The sequence below is a fragment of the Octodon degus genome, unplaced genomic scaffold (genome assembly GCF_000260255.1).
Source record: "Octodon degus isolate 3935 unplaced genomic scaffold, OctDeg1.0 scaffold00118, whole genome shotgun sequence".
Lineage (NCBI taxonomy): Eukaryota > Metazoa > Chordata > Mammalia > Rodentia > Octodontidae > Octodon > Octodon degus.
This window is the reverse complement of record NW_004524694.1, coordinates 1,009,523-1,030,048: the sequence shown is the minus strand read 5'-3', so window position 1 is coordinate 1,030,048 and position 20,526 is coordinate 1,009,523. Positions and strand designations below refer to the sequence as shown.

The 20,526-nt window shown below is 36.1% G+C and overlaps 1 protein-coding gene across 3 annotated transcripts in view; it reads left to right on the top strand.

Moving 5' to 3' along the window:
* Stk3 (serine/threonine kinase 3) overlaps positions 1–20,526 on the top strand; it is a 369,078-nt gene that overhangs the window by 240,512 nt on the left and 108,040 nt on the right. For all 3 annotated transcript variants that reach the window (XM_023699944.1, XM_023699946.1, XM_023699945.1), the window contains one exon: positions 10,745–10,937. In XM_023699944.1, coding sequence (XP_023555712.1) covers positions 10,745–10,937 — 193 coding nt within the window. The remainder of the gene's footprint in view (positions 1–10,744; positions 10,938–20,526) is intronic.

Genomic DNA, 20,526 nt, shown 5'->3' with positions numbered 1-20,526 from the left:
TCCTGCATCCTCATTGTTTTTAAGAGATCCTTTCTTACCTTTTCACTAGCTACACCAGCATCTTCAAGATCTGAAACTCTGTCTTCACATTCACTTATACGGTTTTGCAAGCTTGTGATTGAGAGTTTAATTTCCTCTATATCTCTTTGACTCTGCTTCATGCAATCTATTTCTTTCCTGTATTGCTCATTCAGGGATTCTGTCATTTTTCTAATCTCTTCTATTTTTTTATCAGTATCTTCTTTTGAAGCAATTATAAATTCTTTTACTGCAGTGTTTTTTTCAGATTGGCTTTCCTCCCTATGTTTCTGTAGTTGCCTCTTTCCTTCAGATGCTATGAGTTCTGAGAATTCTTTTTTTATTTCAGAAAAAAATTGCGTTCTGATTTCCTCTATATCTTTCTGCTGTTGCTTATTTACTATCGACACTATTAGTTCGTGCATTTGAGCCGAGCTGGTGTACTCCGCACTTGTTCTGGGTGGGCACTGGGTTTCCTCCATATGTTTCTGCATTTGATTCTTTAGTGCAGATGTTATTAATTCAGGGATTTCTTTTTTTATTTCCAATCTGAGTTCTTTTGTTTCTTTTTGCAGCTGTTTCTTTATTTCAGAAGCTGTTGATTCATTGCTTTTAGCTGTGTGATTTCCAATTTGTTGTGTGTTAGTGTCCTCTGCACTTGTTATGATTAGGCTTGGGTTCTGAGGTTGCATTTTGTTCCTTCTCGTCATTTTGTGTAGCACTGTCTTCTGACCTTTGTTGTAGATCTTTTTTGTAGTTATAACCTTTGCACATACTGAAGTTCAGGTGCAGCTTTACAGAGTTTGGACTTACCCAGCTGTGCCTGGTTTGGTTCTGGCTGCTGTGCTCAGCTCCTTCCCGCTGCTGCCGTTGAGGATGAACCTGTTGTGCCCCTGTGACAAGATGTTCTGCTCCTTGACTAGCTGGGTGGATCTATCCTCTACACTCTCTGCAGGGATTGCAGGTGCAGGGTTACACCCCAGGCATGTATGCCAGGCCTTAGCTGTGCCTGGAGGGGGCAAGGTGGAGTAATGCGGAGAGGAAGCTCTCCCTCACACTCACTGGGTCTGCGCTAGGACTGGGTTTGGGGGTTCCCGGAATGCGGTAGAAATTCCTACTCAGCGGGCGGGGTGGGGGAGGTGCTGCGGAGTGGTGGGGGGCGTCACAAGTGGGTGGGAGAGGGTCTCGCCCACACCGCGCCTGGTCTGGGACCGGTATTTGGTCTGGCTGGTGCAGGGTAGCAGGAAGCTCTCCCACACACTCACTGGACCTGGGCTAGAATTGGGTCTAGGGGTTCCTGGAACGCGGCAGAAATTCCTACTCGGCGGGCGGGCGGGGAGTTGCTGTAGAGTCTGTTCATGTATCTTAAACATTGATTTTTTTCTGAAATTTTTCCATGGTGTAGCATGTATATTCATTAGCATTGTTTAGTTCAATGAAAACCATTGTGAGCATTTTACTTAGACTAATACTGTACTGTTGTATGACTGTATTTGCAGTAAAGAGAGATTGCGTATCACTTAGAAAAGAAATACAGTAATTAAAATAATTTTCAGTAAGGACATCTATTTGAGGATGAGTCCAACTGTCTTAGTGTTGCTGATGGCAAATACCTTCTAAAATGTTTGTGTAAAAAGCCTTACAATCAGGGCCAGGGAGATGGCTCAGTGGAATAAGTGCTTCCCCGGCAAGTGCAAGGGCCTGAGTTCAATCCCTGGTTCCACCAAAAGTGGGGGTTGGGGGACAGGGAGATGCCTCAGTGGAATAAGCACTTACTAAGCAAGTGCAAGGGCCTGAGTTCAAACCCTGGTTCCACAAGCAAAAAACAAATAGTAGATCTGAGCATTTATAGGGGCCAGGGAGATGGCTGAGTGGAATAAGCGCTTCCCCGGGAAGTGCAAGGGCCTGAGTTCAATCCCTGGTTCTCAGGAAGAAAAAAAAAAAAAGCCTTACAATCTTCAAATATTTACTGAATATTTCAAGACTCCTTTAGAATCTAGTTGATGTGGCAAACATAAAGATATCATATGCAAAGCCTGATTACTTCTCAGACATGTAGCATGAATATGTTTTAAACATGGAGTAGGATTTCCTAATAATGTTTACAAATATTTGTATTCCATGTGGATTTTATGATTCATAAGCTGGATTATCATCAGTATTCCATTTTGCATTCCTGGCACATGATGACCACTGATTGAAAATACTATTGTATTCTTTACTGGAATTCGCTGCTTTTTGCAGTGGGGAAGCATCTGTTCTGCAGATCTTTTTTTCTAAAGTATCAAGATGTTTATATCCTGCTATTCTTCACTGAGGAATAGCAGAATACATAAAAATAAATAAATACATATATGAAGCATTAATTTTGAAAAACATAAGTAACTATTCTGTTTCAAAAATATAAAAAGTATTAAAATTTAAGTATGGCGAGTTCAGAGTTAATGATTTTTTAAAAGCAAAAAATGTTGCTGGAAAATTTTCAACACCACAGAATTATTAGTGTTTTGTGTGTTGTAGCTTCACACAAATTAATTCCCATTTTACCTGTACTTCATTAATTACTTTTTAGATGCCACCCTTTCATTAGTGAATTGAATGCACAGTAAGGTGTTATTATTATCAATATTTTTGCTGCATTAGATATTTGTACATTAGATTAGCATCCTTTAGCAAACTGACTGTATACATCAAGATAAAATGCAGCAAGAGCCATCCCCTCCAAACTTGATCAGTGTTTGTATAAATGTGTAGAATATCTAAGATAGGGGCGATGGCTCAGTGGAATAAGTGATTCCCAGGCAAGCACAGGGGCCTGAGTTCAATCCCTGGTTCCGCAAAAAAAAAAAAAAAAAAAAAAGAATATCTAAGATAATTGTATAAACTTGGAGTTGGAAACTCTATTATTTCTTTGTAGATTCAAGTCTAGTGTGTATGGCAGCAGGGCCCAGAAGTCCTACTTCATACCACTTAGATGGATTTTTTTTAATTCTTTTTAAAAAAATTTATTGATAAAGAAGTAGCAATGAGACAGTTTCAAAACAGGTTAGTAGGACAATTACAATAATTAATACATTGTATATTGCTGTCCTCATAGTAGTTATTCATAGTACAGGATGCAGACATGATATCTTGTCTAAACACTATTAGTAAAATTTTTCTTCTCATAGAACTAAGAGAAAGTAGCTGTATATCAAACCTAACTAATTGGTATATACAGATATAAATATTATTTTTCACTACAAAGTGGTCCTTCATTTATATCTCCCTTTTTGGTTTACTTTTGTCAGAGATGGGTATTCCTTTACCATTCAAATATTGTAGATGTGTGAATTCAGCAAAATAATCCAATATAATCCAGGACTGGAAATGTCAGAAGTTGTTGATTTAAGCCTTTTACAGCTTGGCATATTAATAATACACATTAAATATTATGTTTCCAATGGTAACAGCATTGAATCTTACAAGGACAAAAGATAATTGGCTCATGCATATGAAAATAGATCATGTATTTTGGTAACAAAATCATTGCAACCATAGTAAAATATTAAGGTAGTATTCTTCAAAAAGAAACTAACAGACAAGCAATGTTTTTCCTGCGTGTTTGTTGGAACCTACTGGAAAAAATAAATCTCAGTGTTTTAGTAATTAGATGTTTGACAAAGTAGAAATCAGTCACTGATATGTATGTCATCTTCTTCATTTCTTAACAAAATGAAATAAGCTCTAGCATACCACCTGGACTTGAAAAATAGTGTAGATAATTTAAAAGTCTTGCATAACTGGAAGTTAGATCTTGATATTTAGCATCAGATAGATCTAGTTGGAATCATTGCTTCTCCACTTACTTGTAATATGATTGTTGCACAAATTTTTAAACCTAATTGAACTTCAGGTTCATAATTTGTATGAGAAGAATAATGGTACGATTAAGTAGGAATAGGTTTTAAAAAACGATCTTAATACAATGCATTTAACTCATTGATGATAACTTTTTATCATTATTAAATGGATGGCCAACCAATTCACTAAAGTACTATTTCTCTTTTCAGAGTTTCTTTAGTAGCTATTCTATGAAACAATATAGTTTGAATAAAGTTGTATTGCTATAACCTCACATTAACACTAGTTTTAGATCTACACTTTGGTAATGTCTTATAATGAATTTAACATTCTTTTTGTAAATATATAAGAGCAATGCTTTTTACTAGATAGCAGGAATAAATGTTAACAAATTCTGGGTTTTCCTCTTAGAGATTTTAGACGCTAATAGAGGATGTATATAGACAGTTAAAGCACACTATGGAAAGTGTATGATTGGCATTAGCATAAGATACCACAGAAGTATAGTAACACCTGATTTAAATGTGGGATGTTTGAATTGTGATAGAAGTTGCAAATAAAAACCCTCCCAAAATTTATGTATATTTGTTACAAATATGGTCTACTCATCCTTCAAGACTTAGTGACTAGAAGAAACCTGAAGGTTTCAAATACAAATGCAAAGTAACAATGAGATGGAAACAATTAAGTACCATGTATCAGTGCATATTTTATACATGTATTGAACTATCACTTGGTATCCCATATGTGTATAGAGTTAAACTGTATATTGTGTTAATAATTTTTTAAAAATAGTAAGAGGCTTAAGGGCAATTTCCCTTATGAGGCCTTTTGTTACAGACAAAATTATAAACTTTACGCTTGGATTTTTACTCCACTGTTAATACATTTCTTGTAGCACTTAAGAGATTGTTTCAGAATTTATTGTTCACTTACAAGATTTCTCCTAGACCTCAAGCTACTAAAAACAAAATGGAACAAACTATGTCTTCCTTGTCTTTGTTTTTCCAATGCCTGGTCTAGTACTTGACACATTAGAAATGTGTAATAAATTGCTCATTGAATGAATTAGTAAATGAAAATATAAATTGATTTAGCAATAAATACTAAGCCAGATGGTTTAGCAGTGTGAATTTAATAATTGAAAGAAGTCTCTTGCCTTCATCAGACTTACATACTAATGCTAGAGAAAGATAAATATAGGCTGTGAAAAATAGAGAAAGATGAAAAAATAGAGATGATGGAGACTTCAGTTTAAATTGATAGTCAGAAAAAGCCTCATCCTCAGAAGAAGAAATAAAAATAGAAAGGTATAACACAATTGAAAGGAAAGCGAGAACTTAAGGATTAAACAACGAAGGAGAAAAGCTAGGAAATATGCCAGGAGCAAAGCCATACATTTATATGCACAAGATGGTTAAGGCAATGATCCTGAGAATCTTAAGCAGGTTTTTGAAGCTAGCAGTTAAATGGTAGGATTCTCACCCTGACTAACTATATATGCTAATACCTGTGAACTAAGGAACTGCAGTGAAGATAGCAATGTGTAATACTAGGGTCATGCTTAGAATGCCTGTCATTTTGGTGTTTTAAATACATACTGCTTGTCATGTCATACCAATGACTGCCATACTGTCTCTCAAGTAAATGTTTGTTTTAAAAAAAGGGTAATAAATGAAAACAAGAGATAAGAAAAAAATGGCATAGGATTGTCCTGCTACAATGCTATATGTGGTTAGATTTGTAAATTTCTGTGCAAAAAATATGTAATTGTTTATTCCTATTTTTAATTTTTTATGTATTTTTTTCCTTTTTCCTCACATTCTGTAGAGATTTAAAGTTTATCATATCAATACTTGATGAAAAATACCTGTTCCATGTTATATCTAAGATGTTTAATATTCAGACAGATAGTGAGGTTAAGCTCAACTGCCTGTTATAGGGTAAGAATATCATTAAGCTTCTCTTCCAGAGGGGTAACAACTTAAGTTTGCAGACCAAAAATTAGAGAAAAAGAAGAGCTGCAAGGACAGCCAACATTTTGGTCCTAGTTTTTCAAGGTCAGTGAGGGCTCAGAACATAAGAGAACCTGTACTGTAACATCCTGTAACTCAGTTGTGTCCCAAATATACTGATCAAGGAGATTATGGGGCCACAGAGGAAAGTGATTGTTGATGTAGAATGTGCCTAAGGAGAGTCACCTAGAGAGAAAACATTCTCTCAGGCTTTCACAGAACGCAAATTGGTCAAGCAATGTCTGGGACTCATCCACATGGCTGACACTCACAAAGGATCTACAAATTGCTGTATAGGGTTTCAGGATAAATCCTGAGGGGATTGGACTGACCTTGGCAGATACAAAAGTTACATTTCTTGTTATATGGGTCTTTTTTTTTATCTTGGTCTTAACCATCCAGCAGGAAAGTATAAAAACGAGTTATAAAAAGTAAAACCATATTAATATGCTGAGCTATAACATGCCCAAGTTAACAACTTCTGACATGGCCAGTCCTATGGATAACCCACCACTATTAGGGACTATTGGACTATATTGGATTATTTTTCTGAATTCACACACCTACAGTATTTAAATGGTAATGGAATACCCTTCTCTGACAAAACTAAACAAAAAGAGAGGATACAAATGAAGGACCATTTTGTATCTGTATATACAAAATAAGATAGATATACAGCTACTTTCTCTTAATTCAATGAAAAGAAAGATTTGTACTAATAGTGTTTGGATGGGATATCATGTCTGCATCTTGTACTATGAATAGCCACTATGAAGACAACAATATGCAATGTATTAATTATTGAAACTGTCCTAATAATCGGTTTTGAAACTGTCTCATTGCTATTTGTTTCCTAATAAAATTAATTTTTAAAAAAGAAAAAGCCTCATCAAAGCAGTGACATCAAAAAAAAAAAAAAAAAAAGAGGTAACATCAAAATAGAGACCTCAGTTAAATTCCAGCCTGAGATATCAGCCCATTTAAACTCTCAATAAGGAACATGCTTAGAATGCTCAAGAAACAGCAGAAAAGGCCAGCGTAGCTGGAGCTTGGTGAATAAGAAGAATGTGATAGGAGATGGAGTTGGCACTTGTTACTAGGCCAGATCACATGTGGCCCTGATAAAGATTTGGATTTTATTCTTAGGGTGATGGCAGGCCAAATGCAGATTGTAGCAAGAGAGTAAGGTGATGGGATTTATCTTTTTCAAGGCTAAATCTGCCTATAGTATGTGATACTAAAAGAGGGAAGAATGGAAATAGTGAAAATAATTAGGAACCTCTTTCAGTAGTCCAGGTGAGAAGATGATGGTCTGGACTGGCATGAACCCACTAATTTATATTGTACTCTCAGAATGCAGCTGGTGAATAAGCTGTTGACTTTGATAAGCCTCCAGCCTAACCATTGAAGCAGTTAAAAGTATAAATGTAAGGTACATGTATATGGTGGAATATTGGACTAAGAAAGGACTTGTTACTTGTTTCCAGCTTTATTTTTTTAAGTAAGTGTGTGAACTTAGGGAAGTCTCTTAATTTTTGTGGGACTCAAAATTTCTGTTTGGTGGTTGTTTTAAATATAAATTGTCAGTTGAGTTCACTTCTTTCTACCTGTAATTGATTTTATAATTCTATGAAACAGTAAATATATACCAAATATTTACTATGTTTTAAATGTAGAATAAAAAGTGCTTTTGTAAATTCAGAATTAATACAGAACATTTTTACCTGTAATATATTTATAAAATAAAAATATAAGTGCTCACAATATGGCTCATAAATTTAAATGTAAGCATGGATAATTAGATTATAAATTATACAGAAGTTTGGAAAAGCAAATAGTGAGCAAGGAACTGAATTAGGAAAGGATGGAACAGATACTTGGTCAATATAACTTAATTAATGGTGCTGGCAGGATAGCTCAGTGGGCTAAGCATCTGCTTTGTCAAGCACAGGGAACTAGGGTTCAATCCCCAGTCTGAATGCTCTGTTGGCCCTGCCCTCAGGGCAGGCTGAGCTGTGACAGAGTCTGGGAGTAGTGGGGCATGCCTGTAATCCCAGTGCTGGGGAGACTGAAAACAGGAGGATCACCACAAGTCCAATCTGTGTAGTGAGACCCTATACCAAATACGCAAAGGAAAAAAAAATTAATTAATGGTTAAGGAGAAAAGATATCCAGGATACAAAAAAGGCAAATGAGCATAACATTATATGGGCTTATGATGGAAGAAGATTCAGTTAAGGTGAGCCTGTCTATCATGGAGGATATATGAACAGTGGGAAAATTGATTTGGCAAGATAAAATGAGAAAAAAACATAGACAACATTAAAATGTAGGCAGAAATGTTAACTAAAATTTAATGTAAGCAAAAACTAGGAGCTATAATAGATTCTTTATTAGAAGAATATTGTGATACAAAGTATATAAGAAAGATTATTATAATACTGTATACTTTGAGGAGAGTGTAAAACTTCCTTGTTTCAGATAACAAAAGAAAACTTAGCATAGGTTTCTCATTTAATGTTCATACCAGCTTAAGAAAGTGAAGTTCAGAGAGTTGGTTTGGCTAAAGTGCTGATTCTAGAAAGTGATTTAAAAGGATTGGAACTAATATCTTCATGATTCTAAGAAATTAGTTGGAAAGTCTTTAGTTAGAAAATATTACAGTACCCCAAGTATAAGACAAGGAATAATATGCTCAACTAGCAGTGGGAATGGAAGAGGTGAAGATGAAAGGCAATTTTTTTCTGAAGTACTTTGGGCTCATTGTGCATAGGGCACCAAAGAGAATGTGTGCCTATGGGAAGCTAGTGAGGATTACCATGCTTTTGGGCAGTGGTTATTGGGGACCAAGGAGGAAGGAGGAACCAGATTGAGAGATGAAATAATATCTGATTTGAGAAAGTTGAATTTTGGGTGGAGTTAAGCATTCAAATGGTTAAGACACATAGTTGAAAGCACAACAGTAAAGAGGTCTTCTAAGAGAAGAAGGCCATAACGAAAAGTGAAAGACTGAGAAATAATGCCTAAACTTAGTGTGTAGGTTTAGGAAGAGAAGGTTGATCAAGTAAGTAGCCACCCAAGTACTGTTACTTCAAATTGCCTAAGTTGTTAGATGTCATTGATATTTCTGTATTTTGTGTTTTGACCTGTCAGAACTTGACTTTGTTGATACAGTTCTGTTGAAGTATATACTTACACACACACACACACACACACACACACACACACACACACACCACACACGAATTTCAGTACATGATCAAGTTTTTCGAAACTGCAGATTCTTTGTTTTATCAAAAGGATTTGGTACATTTATGATTATTCAAGTATATCTTTTAGTGATGTTCTAAGGAGCACTTTTCATTTGTACTTGTATTACTAATTTATACTTTTAATATTTCTTCTGTGAAACATTTAAAAGCTAATGACTGGAATGTTATAACAAAAGCATAGGCAAAGAAAGAAAATTAGTAAACTGGGCTTCACTAAAATTAAAAACTGTTCATCAAAAGAAACTGTCAACTGAGTAAAAAGACAATGCATGGAAAAGGAGAAAATATTTACAAATTATCCATCTGATATGGGTTTAACATCCAGAACATCTAATTCCAGAATGTGTGATAAGCTCACAGTGACCCCCACCCAAGAAAAAGTCCACTTAAAAATGGGCATAAAATAAGCATTTTTTCCAAAGAAGATACACAAATGACCAGTGAGTGTGTGAAAGGTGGCTCAATGTTGCTGTTAGAGAAATACAAACCAAACCACAGCTAGATACCACTTCAAATCCATTAAGGTCATTATTATTTTTTCTAAATGAAAAATAATAAATGTTTGTAAAGATTTAGAGAGATTGGAACCTTGGGCATTGCTCTAGGATGTAAAATGTAAAACTGGAACAGCTACTATAGTAAACAGTTCACTGATTTCTCAAAACTTGAGCAGAGAGTTACCATATGACCCAGCAGGTACATGCCCAAAACAATTGAAAGCAGAGACTGAAAATAGATACATATACAGTGATGTTCTTAGCATTATTCACAACAGCCAAAAGGTATAAATAACCAAAATATCCAGGTACTCATCAACAAATAAACAAGGTAAAACATGCTATATACATACTATAGAATATCATGCATCCTTAAAAAGGAATGCTGGAAAATAATCTTGTAACGCATGTGCTAAGTGCTATATGCCAGACACAAAGGATCATCCCTGGTATGGTTCTGTTTATATGAGGTATCTAAAACAGGCAGATTCATAGGGGCAAAAAGTATAATAGAGGTAACTAGGGGCTGGAGAATGGCAGGAAATGAGCAATTCTTGTTTAGGGTCACATTTTCTGTTTGGGATGATAAAGTTATAAAAATGTATAGTAGTGAAGGTTGTACTACATTGTGGATGTAGAGCCGTGAAGCTATACATTTAGAAATGGTTAGGATGGTAATTTGCATGTATGTGTATTTTATCACAATTTAAGAGGAAAAACTAATGGCTATTGTAGAGGTTATAAGCATTATTGTCTGTTGTAAAAGAAAGTGCCCACATATTCCATCTTAAAGGTATTCTCTTGTATATTTGTCATCATATTCTGTAATATATTTGTTGATAATTTATCTTGACCCTTATTTTAAAAGCAACTAGGAGCCTTCTGTTTCATCAATTTCTATAGCTTGAACTTTAATTGCCTATGGCTCCTAAATTTTGGATAATTTTGGCTTTTATAGTAACATTATATGTATGCTTATATTAAAATTAATAGTAATAGTATTTTTATAATTATTAAACATATATGCATACTCTTGTTAAGAGTTAAGGAGTCCAGTTATACGAGAGAAGTCTTTCTTACCGTGGTGTTTCATTTGCAGGATGAGGATGAGCTGGATTCTCATACCATGGTGAAGACGAGTTCAGAAAGTGTGAGCACGATGCGGGCCACAAGCACGATGAGTGAAGGGGCCCAGACCATGATTGAACACAACAGCACAATGCTAGAATCTGACTTGGGGACTATGGTGATAAACAGTGAGGATGAGGAGGAAGAAGATGGCACTATGAAACGTACGTGTCTTTTTCCCATTGAGTATTGTTTTCTACTTTAGAAGTATGCTTACATAGAAATCAGGATAGTTTGTGTTAGTTTTTAGAGCCAATTATGCAATATTTTGTTCCTCAGTTTTATTTGACAGTAAGGAGGGAAAAAAGTATGGCAAAAGTCAACATTTTATAATTTTATTTTCTTATATCACGAAGCAATATATCTTTAACGTAAGGTTATGGCACTTCTCATAATTTAATTTGTAAAGTACTTTAGAAAAAAGAGGATAGTGTTCCTAACATTTACTTTTCCAATTAAAAAAGTAAACATAAAGGTCTGTTTCAATAAACGCAATGTTACATTATTTCATGTTGTCTAAATTATCCCTAAGGCTACAGAGACAGAGGAATGTAAGCTACGTGAAGAAATGTGGACTGAGATGGGAAAAATAAGAAACACTAGGAAGAAGGATTAAGAGATGGGGATGCTCATAGAGAAGACTCCATTCCATTCAGGTTTATTGCTCCTTATCATGTGTGAAGCATGGGGCCAGGGGCACTACAAGGACTGAAATGACAAGACAATCTCTCTGACCTCTGTTGCTTACAGAATGATGAAGATAAGGGCCCTTTCAAGGACTAGCATTCTTTTCTAATGTTTTTTTAAAGCTATTTCAGTTAACAATGCAGGACATGTGATTTCACAATGATAGGCAAACAGATTAGCTATCTCTTCATACTGATTTCTTCTCTCCTCCACTTCTGAAGGAATGTCAAAGTCTAAGCACTAGACTGTTTTCTACTGCACAGAATTCTAAATACCAGGAAAGGATTATGTGATTTCTGCCATCCTAGAGTCTAGAAAATTGTAAACATTCAAATCTTTTGCTGCTACTGCAAAATGGATATTGGAATTTCCTTCCAGATGTGATTGATTTTTCTGATGTTTCTCTTTTCCTTTTGGCCATCTTTTTCTCCTGCTACTGTTGGTGTTGCTGCTTGTCTATAAGGTTCCTAACCCCAACTTACTTGGCTCACCATTACTACTTTGTTTGCATTTCCTAGTACTCAGCCCTTTATGGCTGGCTATATACTTTGAAATGAAGGAGTCATGAAGCACAAAATGCAGATAGATTGCCATATGTGGTTAATGCTGCGGGGCAGGTGGAATGTATGATTTTTCTATCTCCTGCTACTTGTGCATCTCCTGAACTTTTTTCCTTGGAAAGCAATCTAAAGTGAGTAGAATAGTTATATATAACATGCCTTACTCAACCATACAGCATGTTCTCATGATCTCCAAAGCCATCTGAGTTGTATGACCTTAAGTCAAAAAGACCCTATTTTTTTAATAGCATTTTTCTGCAAATTTTTTTAATCTGAAATTTTAGGATTCTTAATAGATCAGGCAGAATAATCTTAAGTGTTCTGTCGATAGACTGAGCTCCCTACAAAGCTGACAGACAACTGTGATGTAGTCATTTGATTGAACATCGGAATACAAACAGTAATTAAAAATGCGTCTTTATGGAATCTAATTCATGTTAGATTATTGTATTTTTAGGAAGAAATAGGGGTGATTTATCAGAAACTTAACTCCAAAATTATACCACAGATTTCCATATAATTTGTATAGTGATTTTTAGCTATTACTATTAAGGAAACCAAAATATAGTATAAATTTTATTGTAAAGAATTAAATATGTATGAATTTTTTGTCTTATTTAAAATGCACTTTTAAGCTGAGTAGATCATTATTTGTAGTGGTTGTCTGCTGTGCAAGAGTAAGTTTTAAATCCCATGGTCCAACTTTTCATATATTTTTAAGTTTGTACAGATTGGACATCATTTTATGATGTGGGGTTTGACATTCTCTAAAATTTGATCAAGTAATGTTAGTTAATTCTCAAACATTGTCTTATTGTGGTAGAGCAATAGTAACTAATGTGAAGAAATTCCTTAGGGAAGACTGACTTTCCCTGAAATCACATTAGTTTTATTTTTCCTCAAAAATTAAGTAGTATGAAGTCTTGGTTTATGTTGTATCAGTCAAAGCCTCATTGTTAACGTATTTTCAAGATTTCTGTTCCCTAAAAACATTGCAGCAATATATTATTATTACTGTCCCCTTTTCCATTGGAGTATGAAGTGAGTTGTTTATTTAGCATTCTTGTTAGTTTAATTTATGTTTTATACATTCTCTTTTTGTCTTTAACCATGAAGCTGCAAATTACAGACTTGTTTTCCTTACAGAGCTGGGGCTGGATTGATAGCTGTAGTTCCCTGAAGAGAATCTATACCTGTTGTTATGTGAGGAAGAGCCAAACCCTCTAAAGAAGTCGGTGTGTGTGTGTGTGTGGTTTCCCCTAATAGATTATGAGGTTTGTCCCACTCAGAATACTTTATAAATCTCCTATACTACATAATAATAGATGTTCCTGGAACATTGGTTTCATAAATGAATACTTATTACGTGTTAGAGTCAAACAGCTTTTTGATCAGATTAAAACTTCATAACTCTAAGAACTAAGAGAACTTTCAGGTAAACCTTTGCCTTAGAAAGCTACTATCTGGTGATGTGCTACTTTCTTTTCAAATATTCTATTATCAGTACCTTTTATTTCCCAGATCAGACTTTCTAAAAGTTCATTTTTAAGATACAAATTTAGTGACAGTCTCTGATAAATATAGATACCATATAATAATCCAAAGTGTTTGGAAAATGGTTATTTATCTGGAGATAAACTATTAAACATCTATGTAACATAGTAGCTTGTTAAATACCCTACAAGTAGCACAGGAAGGAAAGCTGTGTAAAAGTTATATTACCCAGGCTTTCTTAACTTGCTTGGCCCTGAAAGCTTTTAATGAGGAGCACATTGGAGGTTAACATCCTGTGTAATTGATGTCTAAGAAATAGTGTTTGGGAGATGCTGTCACAGGAGCTCTCTATATCTTTGTTCTTGCTTCCTTTTTATTAGCTCACCACCTTCCACTTCTGTTTATGTTGAGACCATGTTTCATCACTCTCACCCACTGTCTTACCTACATTCTTAGCTCCTTTTCAACAGTGCCTTTCTTTTTTTGTTCTTCTTGAAAAATTTTGATTGGTTCGGCTTGTCCATCTTCATGCTGACTACTGAGTTATGCTCGAGAAAAGTGTAAAATCCGCATAGATAAGGACCACCAGCTGAAGATTGAGTCTTCAGAACTTTCCTATAGGCTTATTATTTCTCAACTCAGCTCTTTCTTATTCTACAAAGTGGCTAAATTAGACCTTTTCCAAATGTTCTCCTGCCAGCTTCCCTCTCAGTTTTAGTAGATAACCATTCTTTTTGTTTCATGTTAAAAAAAAAAAAAACTCATGTGAGAAGTTACCAAAGTTGTATACATGTTTTGAACATGAACTTTGGAATAAGATAGAAAATTTGAATCATTTTTAATTTCTTTTTTCACTTCTCTGAAAGTAAAAGGCAAAAGATTTATACTATGTGAAGAGAAACCAGAATATACTTCTCTGAAAGTGAATGTGCGTGAAGTCCCATCAGTTCTTTCTACTACATATCTTTGTTCTGTTCTTACCATCTACTGTATATCCTGATGCAGGTCTTCATACTCTCACTTATAAGGCAGCCTAATGGATTCCTTGCCTCCTGTATTGATCCCCTATATTGCCTACTGATCTTCCCATATACTATGAATTATGTCTAGGTCATAGGTAGGCTTTGGAAGGTGATTAAATTATGGGCCTTATGGCTGGATTGCTTGTAGGAGATGGTGTCTGGTCAGCAGAGGTGAGTCCCTTGGGTGTGGCCAGCAGGGTTTCCTGTTTGCCATGCTGTGAGCAATCCTTCTCTGCCTGGAGCCTGCCACCTGGGCCAAAACCTGTACGGACCATGAGCCAAATTTCCTTTAAGTTGTGGATATCAAGTATTTGTCTCAACGATGAGGAAAGTACCTGAGAGAACACGTCACTCTTCTCTATTCTTCTAGTTGCTTCCAATTGCTCTTAGACCAAAGCTCAACATGAGTTAGAAGGCAGTAGATGCTCTGGAACCTACTTACCTTCCTGCTGTTTGTCTCATTGTTTCCTTAGCTTCTCATTTCTTATTGTGCTCTTTCTTACCTTTGAACATTTGCATTGCCCCAGTTCTTTTGTTTGGAGTCCTGCTTCCCTAAGTCAGATTCATTCTGTCAGGCTAAGAGATCTTTTCTCTACTGATCTCAGGTCAGGGATGGGTGTCCTACTTACGTGCTCCCATCTTTCCTCATGCTTTTGTAGCACTTTATGCACTGTACCACAAGTGCTCTTCTGTGTGGTCATCTGTTTGTTCCTGCTGTAGTCTCAAGACATAATGTAATATTTAGTGCATTCATTAATTTAAGATTTTGAACAGATGATGTGGTATAGTGAAAACAGCATGAAATCTGAAGTCAAACCACTTACTAATTATGGGCTCTTTAATCATTCCTGAATTGCAGTGATGTACATTTGCCTCTGTATATACACTTGCATAGCCCTGCTTCCCATTCCTTGGGAAAGGCTTTATCTTAATGGGATTAGAGATGCAGAGGCATTGAGGCCTCTAGGAGTGATCACAAAAGTGAGCTCATATGGAATTGCAGCAACTACTACAACCAGGATGGCAGTCCAGAAGCCGCCACTAGCACTGGTGAGTGGAGTAATAGAGATTGAGATCACCATCCATGTTACTCAGGGATTAGAAAGCTATCAGTGCCCCTGCAACCTGTGAAACTGGTGACTGGATGTGGGAGTACTGCTCTGAACAATTTCAGGACTCACTGACTATGCTTGCCAAAAGGAAATCACTAAAATAAAATGGCCTCTGCTCATTTTTTACTTTCCCTATTATAAAAAGAACTCACTCACCCAGAACTCTAGTTAGAAGGCATTCCAAGCAATGTAGTATTTAGCTTTTCATCCTATACAATATGAAGTCTCATCAGAGGGAGATGTCAGTGGTTGCTAGGTTTCCATCAACCACAGTGTTAAGTAATACATTGTTTTCCATCAAAAGTTTCTTCATTGTGTGCTGTAGAGACTGAATGGCTCAATAGTTTTATCTAAACTTAGATAAAGTTACAGGTTTAAAGTCCATTAGGATGGCAAATGACAGGAAGTAAGGCAAAATAAGAATACATTCCAAGATAGAATCACAATCTTAGACTTTCACAGCCTGGAGTGGTGGATTTCATTTATAAGATAAACTTGGAGGACCGGCCAGATAGCTCATCAGACTAAAGCACTGGCTTAGGCAGAGCCAGCAACTGGATTCGATTCTGGCCCAGGGCGGGCTGAGATGGTGACTGAGACTGGGCATGGTGGTGTACCCCTATAATCCCAGTGCTTGGGAGGCTGAAGACAGAAGGATCACAAGTGAGACCTTGTAGAGTCTGTACTAAATACATAAAAAAAAAAAGATGAACTCGGCTCTTGGGCCTAAACCAGTAGCATCAAAAATGTATACTGTAGCAACTGCCCTTCAGAGATGATGTTTCTGCAGGATAGAAAAGCTTTTTAAAATATTACTTAAAATAATAATTTATATTTTAATAAAAATATGTCATTAAAGTTATTTTTAAAATAACTTTAAATAATAAGAAAACCCTCTATAACTGCTTCTGAATACAGGTAGGACTAATCATATTTTAAAACAAGAAATAACAGCTTCACTATAATTTTAGGAGTAAGAATTCTGGAATATTATGTTTAGAACTTAACTGAAATATTTAAAAAGGGTGAGACACAGAGTTTGCTGAAGTCAAGAGCTAAATGGAACATAGGTATATACAATTGTGGTATTAAAATGGGTGGAAAAAAGAATGTGTCAGGTTTAGGTTTTGTATTATTTACATTCATCATTCATCACTTTAAAAGTTATTAAATATTGAGTTAAATAATTTTAGTTGGATACATATTTTAACGTCTTCTTTTTATATGCCTAAAATGCATAGTGACCTTAAGAAAACATCTTGGTTTATTTTGGATAATAAATACATATAGTTTTACATAATTAGTAAAAGAAAGCAAATGAGGTTCTGCTGTATATTTTTAGGAGTTTATTCTGGAAATGGATAATAGATTGATGTAGAAAGCATTTAGGAGAGATCCAAGAAGGAAAGATCTAGTATTAGATATCTTCACTCTTTAGTTTGCTTAATGTCCTCAGCAAAGATTGTGTAAGACATTTTGCCCCAAGCATACATTTCCATTCTTTAGGTTTCTTTTGTTTTTCTTATGTCTTGTTTGTATCCTTTTCCTTCTTCTCTCAAAATCTATTTCAGAAAAGGATTAGATGCATAATATAAATGTGTAATGTTCATGAAATGCATTTTCTTATAATTACAAGTCTTTGAGCCAAAAGAGTAAATCATTAAAGATGTGATGTCCAATTCCAAGAAATAATTGATAATCGTAAGAAAATGCGTAGGAAGTATTTAGGGTCCTTTCTTTGCTGGGATCCATTACTTGACTCCCACAACTTAAAAGAAGAGAAGTTTATGTTGGCTCACAGTTTTAAGATTACAATCCATGGTTTGCAGGCTCAAATACAGAAATGGCATGGGAGAAAGGCCTCCTTGCATTATGAGCGCCAAGAAACAGAGATTGAGTGAAGAAACTGGACCAGGGTGTGCTCCCAGTGACCTGCCTCCTTTAACCATGCCATACCATAAACAGTATACTCAGTCACTGAACTCACCAGGAGATGGAGCCACTTATGAGTATTGTGTCTCCATGATCCAAGACCTTCCAAAATCCCCATCGTCAACCACATAAGCCCTTTGGAGGACATTCTAGGCCTCAAGCTTTACTTTGTATTCTTGGCTTTTAATTAAGACTTTCGTCTATTTTCTTTATGCAAAATGCCGTTGTAGAATTGCTGAAGTGGGCTGGGGAGATAGCTTGGTAGTCTAAGTGCCTGCTTGGCAAGCACAAGGACCCAGGTTCAATCCCCAGTACTGCATGCCATGTCCGCCCTGAAGCCCCAGGTGTGCCATGCTGGCCACTGAAACTGCGTGGTGACATATGCCTGTAATCCCAGCACTGGAAAGGCTGAGACGGGAGGATCATTATAAGCCTGAGCTGCATAGTGAGACCCTGTGCCAAATAAATACATAATTTTTAAAAAAGAGTTGCCAAAGTTCTAATAGTTTTAATTGTTGCTGAAAAGTCCAAGTCTGAAGTAAACTCTGAAACCCAAGGCAAACTCTTAGCAGTGAGCCCCTGTAAAGATCAAAAGGAAAATTAAACTCTGTCAATATACAGTGTCATAGGGTAAACATAGGAGAAATAGGGAGATAGAAAGGAAGGAGGCCAAAACAAGACCAAAATCATAAAGCTTGGTGTTTAGCACCAGGGAAAGTTTTGGCAAAATATAAGCTACAAAAGGCTTATGTAGCCTTAACACTATAGCATTGCCAATGACAGCTCTTAGTCTACTTATTGAGAGAGTTCTGCTTACTGTTTACAGATTTTCTTGATATTCCTGATTTTTCCAGCTTCTTGAGATCACTGCACTTTGGTTTCACTTTCACAGCTTCATATATTACCTTCTAGGGGACAAACTGTTTGGCCTCCCAGCCTTCAACTGAAATTTGAGTGGAATTTTCCTTGGATTTACAAATTTTGCATTCTGCAGATCTGAATAAATACCATGAGGATGATGTTGGCATACTGTTCTGCTGCCAGCTTGCACAGTACTTGCACTCCCTTGGATCATGGCTGCAGAGACCTCTGAGAGTCTGTATGGTTGAGCACTGTAACCCAAATCCCCAGAATGAATTCACCAGGTAGCTTTTCTTAGCAGGGTGCCTTGGGCATTTTGCTCATAATAAAGGTTTTCATTTTTGTACTCTTGAAGCTGTGAAGGGTAGGGTCTTGGTGCTCACTCTTATATCTTAGAGGCATCATTCCTACTGCCCTCACATAGAATATTTGGCTTCTTTGTAGTGCTAATTGTTTTAGCAATCATGCTCTCCTTTGCTTCAGTTTTGCAGGTGCTTTCTATCTAGCCAAACTGAAAACTTTTAAAAAGGGATTTTTGCTCTTGTTTCCTACTATAAACCTGACTGAAAGCAGCAAGCTGTACCCATGTTATAGCCCATTGTTCTAAGACTATCTCAAAATTTTTTGCAGCAGACTAATTAATTAATCTACCACCCTTAATCTCAGTCCCTCACCATGTCTTAGGACAGGGGCAGAATGATGACAAATTTTCTGCCAGAATACCACACAGATGGCCTGTAGCCCAACTGCCAGTGAACAAGTTGTTCCCAACTGAAAACTCCTAAGGTTGACCTTTATCATCTGTATTTCTTTACCATTCTGGTCTTTTGAGCTCTGACTAGAATTTCCCATCAAACTTGACTTGTGGTATTCAGGAGTTTCTCTACCTACCATCTCTAAACTTTTCTAAACTCCTCTCACCAACAAGCGTCAAAAGGTTCTTAATTACAGGGTCACAGCAATGACTCTATTCTTGATACCAGTGTCTGTCTCAGGCACTTTCATGTTGCTAGGACAAAATACCCAACAACCACAGCCTAAAGGAGGAAAAATTTATCACATCTCACTTTCAGTTCATGATTGGTAGGCTCAAACACAGAACTGGCATGGTGGAAGTCCCAAGTCATGGCAGAAAGCTGTTCATCTCATGGTAGCAATGTAGCAGAGAGTGAAGGGAGGAATCATAGGAGATCAAACCTTTTAAATACTTCCCCCAGTGACCTATGTTGTCTGACCAGGCCCCCACCTTTCATCAGCATATTCAGTAGCTGATCTTAGCAGTGAATGAATTTACCAGTGACTGTACCTTTTTCATGATCCAATGACCTTCCAAAAGCCCTACCTCTGAATACATAAGGCCTTTGAGGGACAATCTATAGCTAACCATAACCGGAAGGTTATTCTTATACTTCTCCATAGAATTTATCAGTCTTCCAGAAAAAATATTTAACGCCTCTTTAACTAGTAAGATTAATGTTGCCCAAGATGTAAGATGTAAATCATTCTAATATTTATTACTCATAGAAGAAATCAATCCATTTAAGTAAAATCTTGGGCTTCTGTTTGTTTTCCTCTCCTTTGCCTTCTTTGGAAATGGAAAATAGCTGGTCACTATTTTCCATGCAAGAACCCTTCTTATATATTTGGATATTTCTTAAATTGTTTCTCATACTTTTCTTTTGCTACCCAATTTTAGTCCTTTTAACCTTTATCCAGGTATTTCCTAAATTTTTAATCTCTTTTATGACTAGCCTCTTGATTCCATATCATATATAAAAGGACAAGTCTTTTGTTTTCATATGTGATCAGATGAAGTTAGGAGAAAAACTTATCAACTTAACTGATCAAGGTTTTACCATAGGCTTTTGTATTAACTCCTATTTTTGTATCTTACAGTCTCGGCAGCAAGTTAAGGAACAAATTTCTTTGATAAAGTAGAACACCCACATTTAAAATGTTTTTATAGGGGCCAGGGAGATGGCCCAGTAGAATAAGCACTTCCCTGGCAGGTGCAAGGGCCTGAGTTCAATCTCCAGTTCTGCAAAAAAATATCTAAATTAAGTGATGGGGGCCGGGGAGATGGCT